The sequence below is a fragment of the Saccostrea cucullata genome, unplaced genomic scaffold (genome assembly GCF_032062105.1).
Source record: "Saccostrea cucullata isolate Sc308-1 unplaced genomic scaffold, CSIRO_AGI_Scuc_v1 ctg8620, whole genome shotgun sequence".
Classification (NCBI taxonomy): domain Eukaryota; kingdom Metazoa; phylum Mollusca; class Bivalvia; order Ostreida; family Ostreidae; genus Saccostrea; species Saccostrea cuccullata.
In genome coordinates, this window is record NW_026926761.1 from 2,829 (window position 1) to 20,017 (window position 17,189).

Genomic DNA, 17,189 nt, shown 5'->3' on the forward strand with positions numbered 1-17,189 from the left:
AAAAATATTAGAAACCGGGAGCAAGCCCCTGTCAGCTAACTTTATTCTCAGTGCCCGAGATTTGAAATGTTATATAAAAATGACAATGGAGACAAAATTATAGATCACGAAAAAAAAATAGATTTTGCGCAAATGACATTGTAATGACTTAAAAAGTTAGATCAAAGATTCGATATAAAATGCGTAAAAGTTTAATAAAGTTTGACCATTAAGTCACCATTAAGCTCGGCTTAAAGGTGGCTTAATGAAGTTTGGACATTAAACACCTGTAAGTTGTAGCTTAATGGTGGCTTAATGGTGGCTTAATGGAATTAACTTCTTTAAGCCACCATTAAGTCACCATTAAGCTACCATTAAGCGATTGCTTAAAGGTGGTCTTTCGTCTTGTGGTAAAACTAACTCTATGTTTTCTTTTGATTTATTTTTATATACAAACCCTTAACTGTAGTGTGAAATATTGATTATTTCACAAATTGTTAAAATTATATTCCACAAACATGCAAAATTAATTCTATGTTTACATTTGATTTAAATATCTTTGTATGACAGGACATGTCGTGTTCAACAATACTTTCCTTTTTGATAATAAATTGAGGAAATTGATAATTATGAAAAATTACAATGAATTTGAATAGCTTCGATTCGAGATCAGTCTGTATGTTCATGATAGAATGAATTCTTGAAATCTTTCATCGTCCTCTTCATAAATCTGTTCCTCTATTCTTTTGCACAGACAAACAGACATTATCATTCCAATCAACTGAAAGAGAACACCGTCTTTTAAGGATGCTGTGGTCATCAAAAGCAAAATCTCAAGTCAAAATTACTTGGCTTCTGACATATAATTTGTTAAATATTTACGTTATTCTGCTCAGGATTAAAGAGAAATAGTTTGGCTCTCTGCCATAAACTTAAGATTAACAAGCTAACGCTGGTCATTAAATCTAAATAATGAAATTGAAATCACTATCTCGTTTACATATTAATCTTCTTGCTCTACAGATAATCAATACTTGCTCTTACCAATTTTTATGCAACATCGAGAAAAGTTCACATTTAAGAAAGAAAAAACAAAATGCAGAATCTTGATTTTTCTTTAGATTCTCTCTCTCTCTCTCTCTCTCTCTCTCTCTCTTGTGAAGAAAGATAACTCACCAACAAAGAAGCTGAAACTGTTCCTAAAATCATGGCCAGCCAGAGTTTATTTTGTACAATGCTTAGCAGCACTGTCCAACATCCCTAAAATTACATTATTTTTGTATTAGTATTATTGATGTACAATTTAACATTTATTTTGCTTTCAAAAAAGTAAAGTATTTGAGATTATAGGTTTAAGAAGAATAACCAGATCATTCACTAGAAACTACATTTGAACTTGCACATGTGCTATGCAGAGAGGACGTCGGTATATTAATATTAATTTTCGCCATTTTGTACTTACGACCAACTCGACCCCGTTTAAAATTCGTTCAATCATAGTTTTGTTTAAAGACACTATACTGTATTCGTGATTCCGCCTCGTTTAAAAAAATTCACCCACCTATAATAAGGGCGAAAATAAAACAGGAGCAAAGACACCCCAGATAAACAGTATTTGTATTTACCTGAGTAAAAAGTTGGTCATTCTGCATTATTAATGAAACAGGAGGCCCCACCACAGGGGCTGTGTATCTGTTTTGTAGTCCTATACATTTGGTCACGTTGTTTGTATCATATGGATATTTACAGCAGCTCTCCGGTACATATTGTAGACGTCCTTAAAAATGAGAAAAAGTGAAAATCAACAATGTTTAATTATTGACAAGTAAGCAATCTGACTGACCTTGTCAATGCACCAGTACATATTTTTCTTTGTGTCAGTAAAATTCAATCACAGCCGAAGGCTCAAGAGAGCTTTTGTGATCAAAATTTGTCCGTTGTCTGTTGTCATCGTTTTAAAATTCTCACATTTTCACTTTCTTCTTAGGAACCATCTGGACAATTTTTACCAAACTTGCCATAAAGTTTCCTTAGGTAAGGGAAATCAAGTTTGTTCAATTGAAGGGCCACGTCCTCTTCCAAGGGGAGATAATTATGAATACTATTAAGTAAAAAATAAATGTCATTTAAAAGAATCTTCTTCTCAAGAACCACTGGGCCAGAAAAGATGAAACTCATTTGGAAGCATCCTCAGGTAGTGCATATTCAAGTTTGTTAAAATTATGACCATCGGGGGTAGGGCTGAGCCACAATGGACAGACTAGGTTTTTTTTTTGTATATAGGAATGTATAAGGAAAATCTTTAAGAATTTTCTTCTCAAGACCAGCAAAGCCATGATTGGTCATTTTATATGGATGCATACTCAGGTGGTGTATAGTCAAGTTTCTTCATATAATTTACCCTGGGGTATAGGGTGGGGTAACAATGGTTGATCAAAGGTTTACATAGGAATATATAGGAAAAATGTTCGTCTCAAGAACAAGCTAGGATTAGTCTTTTTTATATCGAAGCATGATCAGGTGGTGTGTATTCAAGACTGTTCAAATCATGACCCTCAGGGGTAGGGGGGGTCACAATATATGGTGGGGCAAAGATTTTTTTGTTTTTTCCTAGCCAGTGCTCAGGTGAGCGATGTGGCCCCTGGACCTCTTGTTAATCTTATTTACACATGCGTTCAATGTAAAAAATGTTTTCGCTCACTAAGACTTGAAAAGATTTTGATGTTTCACATAAAAGATTTCTGTGGCAAGCATGGATATTTATTATGAACTCCCAAAAGACTGTCATTTCCATTAGTAAATTACTGTGATCTACGAGCCCAGAATTTGCATAATTACGCTTATCCGTACGCGAAGTTTTTAATGCAATACTTTTTCATTTTTAATGAGACTTTATCATGAATATTGCAAATCGATTTTATCAAAATGTTTCTTAAGATATCAATTACTTCAGGCAATACTTACTGTGAAAAATCTAACAAGAATCTTCATCTAACAATTTTTATTGAAAGTACCGGGTTTGACCAAGAAGTGAAGAGTATCCTAATTAATCTTATCTACATGTAATTTTGATTACCTTATGACACAGACTTTTAGGTCTATTATGAATCTTTAGGGATAAAAATTCTTACCTACCGTCTGTACTTGGTTTTTATACCAGTCCGTAGATAGTTTATAAAAAGACCAGGAGTAAGTTGAGTTTTCATTTCCTTCTATTCCGCAACAGTGTAGCTGAAAATATTAATAATTAATGTTTAGAAATGTTCATAAGAGCAGTAGATATATATACATACACCAGCGCTTCACCGTTTACAAGTATAAGAAATTAAGATTTTTTAAAATTAGAAAAGGTAGATTTTAATTATCTACATCTTAAAACATCCAGTTTACTTTTTTTTAATTTTTACTACGTAGAGTAAGTAAAAAATATTTTGACTTCTAGTATTAAAATATTTTATAACATGCATCACAGGAAAATTTCACTTGCGGTGAAAGTTATATATTTAGTACATGCTAATGATCATACATATACAGTATCAAATAGAAATGCTTCTATAAAAAAATCACTGAACTTGAAAATAATGATACAAATGATACAGATGCAAATGAAATGGTGATTCGCCTGTGTATTTGTGTATTACTGTGGATTGTAACTGGTCCCACGCATGCGTGACAAAGTTATCCACGCCGTACGAGTTGTTAAGGGATGTCTCCATTTGTAACACGATAGAGGATTCTATCTAAAGGAAAAATGTCATTATTAATTATAGAAATTCTTGAAGAAAACGTTTAATGAAAAGTGGAAGTTTATTGAAAAAAAAATTGTAAACTTAAACCTTTCATAAATTTGACTTTTCTGTTGAACATTTCCTATCAAAGAAATTAAATGAGAAAGTTAATACAATCAATTTTAAAAAAAATACATATATAACTAGTTTAAGAAAAGAAATATTTTACACTTCTTTGAGGAGCAGACCGTCTCTGCATTCTTGAATCACAATACCCGTACCTAAATCTAGGATCACTCACCGTTTCTTTATATTGGTAACCAAGGACTCCTCCTACCAGTAATGCTAGGAACAAACCAAGAAGGAGAAGAAAGTGCTTAAAAGACAAAATGAAAAACAAATCAATTCAGAAGAAATATGCATATTTTGAAAGTAAATTATAATTAACAGTATAATTAATTTCATTTGAAAGACAGATCAAATTAGAAGAAATATGCATATTTTGAAAGTAAATTATAATAACAGTATAATAAATTTCATTTGAAAGACAAATCAAATTAGAAGAAATATGCATATTTTGAAAGTAAATTATAATAACAGTATAATTAATTTCATTTGAAAGACAAATCAATTCAGAAGAAATATGCATTTTTTGAAAGTAAATTATAATAACAGTATAATTAATTTCATTTGAAAGACAAATCAATTCAGAAGAAATATGCATTTTTTGAAAGTAAATTATAACAGTATAATTAATTTCTTTAAGTTATTCATCGCGTCGACAGTTTAAGGCTTATTTTGCCAAACTACAAGATGGACTCTACCTATCTAGATACAATTTTAAGGAATATGGATGCATTTCAAAAGTTTTATTGAATAAAATATAACGATAACAAACAATATTCATGCTCACAAATCTACATTGATAATAAAATAAGACATAGAGCAAAAATAAATAATTATGTACAAATATTAGAGGTGGGATCAGATGCCATATGGGGGAGAAAAGGTTTCCAACATTAGGTTCATATGTTCCTTAAGGTATATGAAAATACATGTAATCTTATTAATTTAATAAAAAAAAAGGTTGTTTACAGTAGATTGTATCCTTGAAAAGATTTGTTCCAGGAAGAGAAACCTTACCATGGTCAACATGCCTCTTATTTTCTTGATGGCACCACAACAACCAAGAAAGGACACAATGATACAGACAATGGCTGTAATTATCAATATCCATGGAACGGAGAGATGTACATACTCTAGAACTACTGTCAATATACCAAACAGGGATATGCTGTTATCCTTTAAATAGCTCCCGTATCCAAGAAGTGCACAACCTCCCAGCTGAAAATTACGGAGAGTTTTGATGACTTTATATATACATGAATAGTTTATATACTTTAAATAGACATGTTAGAACTGATATAACGGTACATTTACTCTATAACTGTGAGGGAAAGCCCAGTGGGGACGTACTGTGTATCTTTTTTTAGTGTAGGTTCTTTTTTCAACCTCTCTATAATGATGTTTTAAAAGATTGTACCATCATTTTCAGAAAAATAATAAAAGCGCTATAAATAATATACATTTACATAGATATACCGGTGTAATAACAGCAATCAGACAGACTGAGTGATATACATTTACTTACAAATGTCAGAAGGTTGAGAATAAACATCGTGTACTTTACAATTTTTCCACAGCGAGCTAGCCCCATTCTACAAATAAATTGGTTGAAGTATGTTACAAATAAATACATTAAAACATTTCATGTAGTAAAGATGAAATCGATGTATTTCTTGGAATAATTATATAATTTCACATCTAGTAATGTTTAACGGGTATACAAAGAAAGCAATAGAGAGATACATCAAATTACTTTATTACAGGTTTCAATGAAGTTAACTTATTATGTGTTTACTTCGCAACAAAATTACTTGTTTTCAAAATAATACATTTGATTTCACTTTTGCGAACTTTATCATGCTTATAGAGCCACAATTATAATGCAGATATTTATATAATTATATATGTGTTAAATAACACATATAACATTCATTTAATAGTTCTTTCGAGAATGTTCATCTAATAATTTGAAAAATGAATAAAAAAAAAAAATTATTTATAGTAACAAACATTGAACGTTTTACATACCTGTTTCAACCTCTGCATATCTATATTACCCCGAACGCTCCAAAACCTCTCTGATTCGATACAGTGTTTAATAATGTAAAACAATTTTAAACAGCACGGCTGTAACAGTTTTTGATGCTAATTCTCTATAATAAGCTAAAACTCCCAGGGTCGTTGCCATGGAATCATTCGTCTGCAGCATCTTCACAATCAATGTTTATCTCTTATTTCGTGTTTTGAGTGCATCAATACTCACTTGCTTAGCCGCTAGGAAAGTATATTGTTTATGTTAGCAGAAGTGTCTGGACAATAGCGCCTTTTGTTTTTGTAATCACCTCCGCAGATAATAGATACGGCTGATGTAATGAAATAATACGATACTGATCAGAAACAAAATGCAGAGCCAATTTCTCTGCAATTAAATTTCCGACATTGTTCTTTTTCAAAAAAAAGTTTCATTTTGGTGTATTTCTACTATACCTAGATGCGAGATAATTATGTAACATACAAGAAAAATATGTAAATTGCAAAAAAATTATGTCCACGTGCATGATATTGTATCAATATTTTTTACCAATATTTTCTAAGAATATGCATTTAATGTTGGTAAGCTTACTTACTGACACGAGTATAAGATGTAAAAGCAACAGAACTAGATATGATCTCGTTGTGAGCAACGAGTGGGTCTTCCGTCAGATTATTGATAGGATGTGATAAGAATTAAATTGAGATTTTCGTACAAAAATAACAACATTCAAAATTGTTAAGACGAACAATTTTTACCCCAGTATTGTGTAAAAAATATAAATATCATTTAAGAGATAAAGATAAATAAGATATTCTTGGCCCATGTTTTGAGGGGTCAGTTCCTTGCTTTTGACAAAACTTTACGTTCTCATGATTTTTAATACAGTTTGTCCAACAAACAATTGTTAAACAATTGATATTTAAAAAAGAGGAACCGGATCCTCAAGTGCTTAATGAGAACGTTTAACAAAAGTTTAAATATTGCATATTGTTGAAAAACAATATGTTGAAGTCTTTTATGGAGCATTATTTACCAAAATAAATAATATTGACAGTTCACTGAAGTCCATAATAGTTATATTATATAATCACTCAAATTGAATGCACTGACACAATCCTAACGGAACAGACTCGACTGTCATTACGTCACAATGATTAAATTCACGCTTTTTATATTATGACGTCACATACTACGTAACTTTAGTGCAACCGAACGGCGTGTCGTGCGATATTATTTTCCGCGGACGCGCTTTCGCATCGATAACACAAAAAGAGGAATATCACGTGATGTACTTTTAGCTAATGAAATGTACGAAGATAATCTTTTTGTATAATATCATTTTGTTTTTCAACACTAAAATATCAATATTGATATTATTCTTACTGATGAATAATATACAATTATGGACTTCAGTGTAGGTCGATATGTGGTTATAAGGACCCAAGACATTTGATATTGACCGAAGACACAGAAAGTGATAGCGACCTGGCCTGCGAGGTCGCTATCATTTTCTGTGTCTGAGGTCAATATCAGTTGCCACGAGTCCTTATAACCACATATTGACCGTTCACTGAAGTCCATAATAGTTATATTATATATCACTCAAATTGAATGCACTGACACAGTCCTAACACAACAGACTTGGCTGTCATTACGTCTCAATGGTTAAATTCACGCTTTTTATATTATGACGTCACGTTCTACGTAACTTCAGTGCAACCGAACGGCGTGTCGTGCGATATCATTTTCCGCAGACGCGCTTTCGCGTCGCTATCGCAGAAGGAGGAATGTCACGTGACGTCCTTTCAGCCAATGAAAACTACGAAAATAATCCACTTATATAATATTATACAATTATGGACTTCAGTGTAGGTCGATATGTGGTTATAAGGACTCATGGCAATTGATATTGACCGAAGACACAGAAAGTGATAGCGACCGAGCCTGCGAGGTCACTATCATTTTCTGTGTCTGAGGTCAATATCAATTGCCATGAGTCCTTAATTATTACCACATATTGACTGTTCACTGAAGTTCATAATAGTTATATCATACAATCACTCAAAGTGAATGCACTAACACAGTCCTAAATAAACAGACTTGGCTGTCATTACGTCACAATGGTTAAAAACACGCTTCTCTTACTACATGTATGACGTCACGTTTTACGTAACTTCAGTGCAACCGAACGCTGTGTCGTTCGTTATCATTTTCCGCCGACGCGCTTTCGCGTCGTTATCACAAAAGGAGGAATATCACGTAACGTCCTTTCAGCCAATGAAAATTACGAAAATAATCTTCTTATATAATATAAAACCATATTAAACACCAAAAAAGTCCTTAATTGTTTTATTATATAGTCCGGATTTGAATATATAAGACATTGAAGGCTGCATGACGACAGCATTTTCATTTACCAATTAACATCCGTCGTTGAAGATAAAAAAAAAATATTCAGATTACCATTGTAACCGCAGTCCTTTCGTTTTCGAGTTTAGCTCTGTGTAAGACGCCCAAATGTTTAAAATTAAATACAAGTTGCCGTCCTTTAAAAAAGGATTGCAATACATGAACCATATGCACGTGTTTCTCACCAAAATTGAATTTAAGAAAATATCTAGGTGTTATGAACATTCATGTAGGTTTGTTCACATTTACTTCACTGATCTCCCTTTTTGCCCATGGTGTCCGGTTTAATCTCGCTTAATATATAAATATTTTCTGCGTGGACCCCAGGGTCCACGAAATAAGTTATTCTTACAAATTTTTTGCTCAGATACATAGCTTGCCGTGGCAGTTGCAATCATTGTTTACCAAGTTATTTGTATACGTTTTTGACATAACTCATTGTGACGTAGGCAAGTTATGTTATACGAAATGGATAAAACCGTTTAACCAATCGAATGACGCGTTACAACTAAAATTAAATTATAATCTAAATAATGCGTATATTACTTTATAACATGAATAAAAGCGTAAGATATATATATATATATATATATAAGAAATAAAATATCATCTTTTAGAGTTTCAATGGGGTATTACATAAAGTCGGTACGTGATCAAATTTACTATAACGCCCTTTCTTTTTGTGTACATTCATTACAGTTACATATGACTTCACAAAAAAAAATTATTAGTTTTTTAAGGTCTTAAATATTTGTGCTGCAAGTCTTTAGAAGATATTTAAAGTCAAAATATTATTTGCTTAAACATGATTTATTATTTTTTTTTATCATAGTATTCTTGCTTATTAGCCGCTTTAGCCACACAATCTTCATTGCTTTAAATTCTTCATCAACAACTCGACAATTAACTGGTACAGGTGAAGTGTTATAAATAAAAAAAACTTCCCTATGATCGTAGATTATAATGCATAAAAATATCACCATCGACAGAATCAATCCGAATTCTCCCTTATAAATTTCATTTAAAATCATCTATTTAACATTGTTTTGAAAAATACTGGTAATTAAACTGCTGAAATTGTTTGCTCTTTGACCACTAACCTTCCGAGGCAAAAGCATAACCAGGTCAATAGAAATATCTCCCTCATAGCTACTCCCCCTCGTAGCTTCAATCAAAATCTGTAAAATAATACATGATAATAAATATGTAGCTCTAACAGAAAAAAGAAAACAGAAGATCTCTTAAAGCTATTGAATGTTTAAAATATTTAAAAATTCTTTAAAATAGATTAGATACCGCAGGGATTTATTCTTATCTTCGATATGCATTATCATTTTTCTAGATACAATTAAGGAAAAAATTCGATTTGAAAAAAGCAGCATGATTAAATGAATTTTATTTACTGTAAAATCATTTGTTTTCATGGGAACAACTTTTCGTGGTTAAAAAGTAATTTTGATTCGTGGGGATTCGAGTGTTCAGTTGTTATATGAATCTTAATATTTGTGTGTGTGTGTGTGGGGGGGGGGGTTCGTTGGAATCTCCATACCTAGAAAGCAACAAAAGTAAGAATCCTAGAGAAAACAAATAATATCAAAGAACATTAGTGTTGACATAAATTTGTTTTTACCTTGGTATATCCATTCAAACGGACATTAAGACTGCTCATCTTTTTCCACTTATTTCCTTGCTCACCAGATAATTGTTTTAAGACAACAGGATTATTAAATATTTCTTTAGTTTTGATTGTAAGATTTCCAACATGAGATCCATGCATATGATAAAACAAGTAAAGGCAGTACAATCTCTCTGAAAAAAATATACAGCAGCTTTTTAGAACTTGCTTAACTCACTTTTCATTTTATGTACACTATAATCAGGACAGTAAAGAAAGAAAGTAATATTAATTATCAAAAATCACGTGCACAAAAGAAAGAAACTTAAGGCTATGAAAGGATAGTGACACACATGTACAGATTTACTTAAACTTTTTCAAATAATTTTGATAGCGGTTGGGATGAAAAATTGATATTGCAACCGTTCTTTGTTTTTGGATCGTTTTGAAAGTTTGATAAGATGGTTTTTTTCATATTCAATGTGCAGTAGTATCAGAAAAAAACTGATGAGTAATATGGAATACTTTTTCATTAAGATATATTTTCATCACTGAAAAAAAAAATCTCACTTGTTTATTTGTGGTTCGTCTCAAACTTGCATGCAACAGGTTTAATTTTTCAATTAAAACATTCGATATTAATAAAATATTTTTTGATACATAAAGGCAGAATCAAGTTCTTCAGTTGCTTAAAGAGCAATCTTTCTCTCGTATAATTAAATCATACAGTGTATACCTTCATTCTTCAAACTTCATTTATAGATTATAAGTCCGAACGGAAATTGAACAACTATTGCAATTGGTAAACAAAAAAAAAAAAAAAAAAAAAAAAAACGCAACTATCTAACATCAAAAAGATTACATTGTACCTACAGTATATATCAAATGTTCTTACAGTAATTGTGAGATATAAATATACCTTGAAACGTTGCTTTGCTCTCCAGGATTGCATTATCCCCTAGCTTTCGCGGACTGGAGGTTTCAATATAGGTATAAAACCTTCCATGATAGGCTGAACTTGGTCCTGTATTACTAGAACCTGTAGACCCCTAATAACACAAATATCGTCATTCAGACATCATGACATCCTGAGACGAAATGAGGCAACGCAAAACTTATGCAAGAAACGATCATGGATTTAAAGGGACATGGACACATTTTCAACTGAATTTTTCTAAATCCAGTTTTATTGTTTACAATTCCTAACTAAAGCAATTCAAATGATCAGCAAAATTTGAAGATCATTTGCTGATTTAATTTACAAAGGAAATTCAGAACATAAAACCCTTCAAAATGTAAAGAAGGACCCTGCCTTGTTTTTGTTTACGTATAGAAAATATCATATTTGTAACAAAACGAGTTTCAGCTAGAAATTGTCTAATTTTTTGATTTAGAATTAACTACTTATTGAAAATAATCTGCTTTGATCGAACGGATACAAGTATATATGTATTACTCCAAAGTGCGATGGGACTCCAAAGTCCGATGGTCACGCCTAAGTCCGATGGTCTGCGCCAAACCCCGATTGTCTGACACGCCAAAGTCCTATGGTGCTGAAATGAATTAACGTTTATGACGTCATAGTAGCACTGCGCCAAACCTCAATACCGGGCCATGCCAAGGTCTTTAAAATAAGTATAAATAAATGGGAAAACTAACCCTTATCTCTCAGATAGGTGCGAGACTAATGCTCGAAAAGTGTGTATTAACAATAACCTAAATATCTTGAGTGGGGGCAAGACTAACCCTAATCACTCGACTAGTGTGCGAGGACTAACCTTAATTCACTCAGGTTGTGCAATGCAAGGACTAATCCTAATCAGTGGAGTGGTGTGCGAGGGCTTCCCTCATATCTCTGGAAGGTGCAAGCAATAAGCGAAATAAATAAAATTTTATTCGAGAACAAATTCAGAAATGATTGCTTTTGAATGCAGGAAAACGGCTTCGAGGATTGACGTCAGATTATTGTGATGTCATAAACGTTGATTGTTCATCCGCACCATCGGACTTTGGCGTGTCAGACCATAGCACTTCATCGCAACGCGTCTCATAGGAAACGAACCATCGGACTTTGGCGTCCGTAACGACAGATAGCCATCGGGGTTTGGCGCAGACCATCGGGGTTTGGCGTCACCATCGGAATTTAGAGTCTTACATATTTAACTTATGAACAGAAATATGGAATAAGCCCCATTTACATAACACAGTATCTGCAGCTGCTCTCTGCTTTATCTGTCCAATTTTTTTCAAGCAAAGAACTACAGTTCTGCATCTACCAGCTGTATTGAAACATTTCAATACAGTGTATATTGAAGTAGATTATTGTTTTCAATTTACATGTATGATAAAAGACAAATAATTTTATTATTCTTCTGCATCTCAATTCCAAGTGAAAAAAATTAATCAGGCACTAAGAATTGGAAAAGAAGGATTATTGCCCCTCCAACCCCTTCTGGATATAAATGCAGCCATTTCTTATTTGGAAATGTTCATTAAAATTCTCGTTACCCTATTTTTCAAACAGTATAGTTAAACGATTTCTCCTATTTGAAAGAACAAGGTGAACATAACATTCAGGCGGGTACGTATCATTACCGCTACATTTTCAAAATTTTCATTACAGCTACATAGTCATTACCGCTACAAAAAACCTTACGTTACCGCTACATAAAAAAGTATACATTACCGCTACATTGCCTCTTTTGTTAGCCAGCCACTTAAGCGTATACAGTACAACCTATACATGTACATGCATAAGACCCGTTCCTTCTGCTCACCACGGGGAGTTGAAAGTAGGACTTTGAACAGGATGGGGCTTTTTTAATTTAAATCAACAAATAATTCGTCGAGGTCTGTTTTGCAGAGGCTTTTGCAACTCTTTTTAACGCATCTCCATTTGTAACAAACTTCTCAATGGTGTCCATAATGTTCAGATGACGCTAAATAATTAAATTCCGACTGCAGAGTTATTTATATACGAGTACATACTCATTCTGATTAGATAGTGAGTGAATTCTGTTGATTAGAACTCATGGAAACCGAACTATACCTGGCTAAATCGATATATAGCGGGAATGAGTTGTTTTTGGCTGATTCAGTATGTAGCGGTAGTGAGTTGTTTTTTGTCGGAAAAATGTAGCGGTAATGATCGGTCGAAAATCTGACAAAATGTAGCGGTAATGAGTTGAAATTTTTGGCAATGTAGCGGTAATGTTGACCTCCCATTCAGGCACATAGAATCCATCTACCCATATCAATGGTTTTGATATGCTCCGCTTCACATGGAGTGGAGCGGATCAAAAACCTTGACTTTTGAGGATGAAGGAATCAAGAGCAGGTTGGGATCTTCCCCCTTATTTTTCCAAGTACGTATTTATTTATTGTTTCCCTCATTTTTACCACGAAAATGTTCATTGCAAGTATGATTGCATGCCCTACACCCTCAACGTTTTGATACATTAGAGTAAAATAAAAATCCCTCTGAAATTACTTTATACTTTTTGGGGGTCTATCAAAGAAATTTCTCGTGTAATTTTTCATTTTGCCTCCTATTATGCACCATTTCCCTTTTCATTGCTATGTCTTGATATTCTCTTGATTTTTTCTACAGTGCACCAATATTAGATTTCAAATGAAAAATTAATATTTGTTATGCTTATGTTTATCCGATTCTCTCATTGTGCTCGGCTTCGACTTTTTTAAGGTGGAAGCACTTTTTCTACAAGGAAAAGGGGTTAATATTTATTCGACGTCGAATAATGGCCGAGGATGATTTTTCGCTGTTGAATAATGACCGGGGGTCATTAATCGACCTGTTAAAATGACCAACAGTTATTATTCTGTGGGTTTCATTATTCGTCCTTGCACCGGCCTTAAGAAGTATGTTGCTGAATTTTAGTTTACAGTGAAAAGTTAGTTACAACCTTAAACTATAGAGGAGTCTTTAAGGTGTTCAGGAAATTCATAACAAGACAAGAAATAAAAAATTTTGGCACACAGTAAACCCCAGGAGCATGCTTCTTTCTGAAACGTCGCCGCGTGGATCAGTGGTTAGAGCATCTGCTCTAGAGTCGACCAGTAAGGAGTTTATCCTTACGTCGCGGGTTCGAATCCCACGGTGGGACATAGAGACCGATCCTTCGGATGAGACCGTATAAACCAAGGTACCGTGCCGCAGTAGGTGCTGGCACGAAAATTATCCCTCCCTGCTCAATGACCCTAAATGCCGAGTATAGCACAAAATTTGCAGCTCTCTACCGGCACTTGTTGGCGTCTCCATATGAGTGAAAAATTTTCGAGTGGGACGTTTCAAAACATACAATTAATCGATCATTCAGACACAATGTGCCAAATAATGAGCGCTTCAAGTAGAATAGAAAAGCAATATGAACAGGAATAAAAAGAAAAAAATATAGTTTTTATCGGCCGAGGAGAGGAACGTAACAAGAACACTTGGACACCTTAGAACGGCCTATAACATTAGCTTGCAAAATTGGTTGTAACTCCGTTATCATTCAGACTGCAAGTTGTGTACTCACTGTAAAGGATCAGCACAAAATAAAACAGGAACCCATTTTTCGCTCACGAATTAAATAAAATCTATAGTTTAGAATGCTTCCAAAATGCACTCGATCTTTCATCTATTTTGCACGGTATTTCCATGGAGTTAGTTCTGGAAAATATAGTTACGCTTGTGCTTGCAATAGTATGGACTCTAGTTTTCATTTTGCATTTGAACTTACATTGTTCAAAGTCAAATGAAATAAAGCAACAAAGGTTTATAGGGAGATTCATCAATTTAAATAATTTATTGTGATCACAAAATGTCAACTATTTTACTACATGTAAATAAAAAAATGTTTTGTTTTTATTTTATCAAATGACATCTTAAAACAAATTGTAAACAATCATTTCAAAATTAGTGCAAAAAATTATTTATGTGTTCAATTATCAAAAAATAATTCCAACAACCCCTGATGTTAAAAATGTAATCCAGCTATAAAAACATTGGTGATTTTCTATACTTGTATGTGAATCGTAATCAGCAATTATATTTAGAAATAGTTAAGCTTATGTTTTATAAATTTCTGAGTTTAACACAAATACTCATAATAGCATCACCGTTCAAGGTAGCTCAGTCGGTAGAGCGCTCGCTCCGTGATCGGGAGGTCGTGAGTTCGTATCTCGGCTGCGACTGACCTAGTCGTTAAAATGGGTAGCAACTGTTCCTTCGCCATGCGTTCGGCCCTTTGAATTGAAAGTTGGGGGTCCTTCGGATGAGACCTTAAAAACCGAGGCCCCGTGTCAGCGGCAGTCGTTGGCACGATAAAGATCCCTCACTGCTCAATGGCCTTTATGAGAAAAGTATATTTGAAGGAACCTATAAACTAGTTTATAGGTCCCAAGTATTTGTTATTTGAACGTTGGCTTTTAAGGGTCGGGTTTGGTTGTCACATCAAGTGTAGTATATAAAAGGTCGGGTTTGATCTTCACATTCCTTTCTCTTGAACCTTTCGAAGGTAAAGACGCATAACAGTTGCGTGCAATAAAATACATGAAATGTTGTTTTGTAACTTTAAAAACCCGCCCTCCCACTACCTTTTTTTTATTTAGAATGTTCCATTTTCTCTAAGTAAAGAATGATATTCTGCTGCTGGTTTTTTGCTTTATTTTGCAGTGAAACAGCTTTGATCTGCTTGCCGAGATGAAAACCTTATACCCATAAAAAAATATCCTGGTGCTGTCTAAGCAGAAGTTCAAGTGAAGAATCTACCACATGATGCCCACATCAAGTCCATTGCCAGCCTTAAGGATTGTGCTAAACATGCGCTAAAGTGTCTCTGTGCAATAAGCGTACCGAATAGTGTTGCAAATTGTGAAACTTTCTATCGTTTACAAAATCAAATTGGTAGCATATAGTCGATCATAGGATTGATATTTTGAACTAAAAGAAACCGTCATGGCACTTTTTCAAGGAGAAGTCATTAGTGTGAAGCGTCTGCGCACACCAAGTCAACTGATAACTGAATGTTTGTGTGAAACTTGTAATAAACTGTCACCTTGTTGAAATGCTAATGCTAGTGTAAACTAAGCTAATAAGCTTACTCTTGTTGACAGTAATATATACTTTAGAACTGTATTACATCGTGCAGGTTTGAAATATGAAAAATGTTGATATTTGAAGTTTGAGATGTTTGATCTATGAAGTTTGAGATATTAATGATATATGATATACAAGATTTGATAAAAGAAGTTGATATGCTTGATATTTAAAATTTGAGATATGACTTATTGATTGATTGAATGATTGATTGATTGATTGATTTGAACAGTTTGTATGTATGCAGACCATTCGCGGTTAACCCGGGACGGTTAGAAACAAGAAACAAACATTGCTGATGTTTGAATTTGATGGGTACGCCCAATTGAAATGGCGTCCCACAATTTTGTATTGTGCCACGGCCAATACTCACCACAATGAATACATATAAATTCTATTTTGAGTTTTGTGTCATTTTTCTCTGTATAAGTAACAAGTCTTAGATTATATTTATAAGATAATATTTAGAATATTCAATATTACAAAATATTACCAGTAGATGTGTCTGTTTAAATAACTTATTACCGTTTTCCTTGTCCAATCAAATATGTCAGATTTTGAATTCTCCAGAAAGCAATCGGGCTCAGCAGTCGTTTCAAAGTCGCACATATCTTTATATGAAAGAAAGAAGAAAAACTCTTCGTATTTATTGTTATTATTGTTGTCTATGAAAAAGTGGGAAAAGAAATGAAAACAAGGTCATGGCTTATCACATTTTTATATCTTTTCATACACATATTGCTTAAGCCAATTTTGCTCATTTTACTTACATCCGTCTGGTATAGCCCTAGAGCCACAGTTAACAGTGGTTGGTTCTTGACACCTCATGTTTATGTCAGAAAACATTTGAGGAGCTGGACAGCGTTGAAGATGAGAATTTTTTTGGCCGCAATCATAATAAAAAGGACACAGTTCCAAGTCTTCGAAAACCAAATGTTTTAGGTTCCTACACAGATCCTGCACAGTCCAAGAAAGAAACCTTGAAGGAAATCGAGAGAAAACTAAGTATATTAATGTGTAGAATCAAATCATTTTCTCATTGTCCTAAAATGTTTCATTCATGCATGCAGTTTTCAAATTTGGGCATAAGTATTTTTTTTTATAATTCTATAAAGAAAACATAATACAATTTACCTTTTTGTACAACTTTCAGTTCCATTAGTTTGGATTTATATTCTGATAATTCCTTTGACATTT

The 17,189-nt window shown here is 33.3% G+C and overlaps 2 protein-coding genes across 2 annotated transcripts; both read right to left on the reverse strand.

Moving 5' to 3' along the window:
* Positions 1 to 410: 410 nt before the first annotated feature.
* Positions 411 to 5,512, reverse strand: LOC134272596 (CD151 antigen-like). The gene is made up of 8 exons (XM_062754813.1): positions 5,359 to 5,512; positions 4,851 to 5,051; positions 4,009 to 4,083; positions 3,621 to 3,719; positions 3,111 to 3,210; positions 1,605 to 1,756; positions 1,156 to 1,239; positions 411 to 760 (listed from the first exon to the last, which is right to left on the reverse strand). The coding sequence occupies exons 1-8, from the start codon at positions 5,464 to 5,466 to the stop codon at positions 662 to 664; spliced, it is 918 nt and encodes a 305-aa protein (XP_062610797.1). The 5' UTR covers positions 5,467 to 5,512; the 3' UTR covers positions 411 to 661.
* A 352-nt stretch (positions 5,513 to 5,864) lies between these two features.
* On the reverse strand, positions 5,865 to 16,966 carry LOC134272594 (MAM and LDL-receptor class A domain-containing protein 1-like). Its single transcript, XM_062754812.1, has 5 exons — positions 16,763 to 16,966; positions 16,518 to 16,603; positions 10,812 to 10,941; positions 9,908 to 10,086; positions 5,865 to 9,455 (listed from the first exon to the last, which is right to left on the reverse strand). The coding sequence occupies exons 1-5, from the start codon at positions 16,836 to 16,838 to the stop codon at positions 9,309 to 9,311; spliced, it is 618 nt and encodes a 205-aa protein (XP_062610796.1). The 5' UTR covers positions 16,839 to 16,966; the 3' UTR covers positions 5,865 to 9,308.
* Between the last annotated feature and the right edge of the window lie 223 nt (positions 16,967 to 17,189).

What these genes read in the sequence shown, in the direction of transcription:
- LOC134272596 (XM_062754813.1), bottom strand. Translation starts at nt 5,466, where the DNA reads ATGTATTTATTTGTAACATACTTCAACCAATTTATTTGTAGAATGGGG. An exon ending in TTCTCAACCTTCTGACATTT is followed by an intron (nt 5,052 to 5,358) that starts GTAAGTAAATGT and finishes CGTAATTTTCAG; the next exon opens with CTGGGAGGTTGTGCACTTCT. An exon ending in CAGTTTCAGCTTCTTTGTTG is followed by an intron (nt 761 to 1,155) that starts GTGAGTTATCTT and finishes GTTCTCTTTCAG; the next exon opens with TTGATTGGAATGATAATGTC.
- LOC134272594 (XM_062754812.1), bottom strand. Translation starts at nt 16,838, where the DNA reads ATGTTTTCTGACATAAACATGAGGTGTCAAGAACCAACCACTGTTAAC. An exon ending in GAGCAAAGCAACGTTTCAAG is followed by an intron (nt 10,087 to 10,811) that starts GTATATTTATAT and finishes TATTTTTTTCAG; the next exon opens with AGAGATTGTACTGCCTTTAC. An exon ending in GTTTGAATGGATATACCAAG is followed by an intron (nt 9,456 to 9,907) that starts GTAAAAACAAAT and finishes ATTATTTTACAG; the next exon opens with ATTTTGATTGAAGCTACGAG.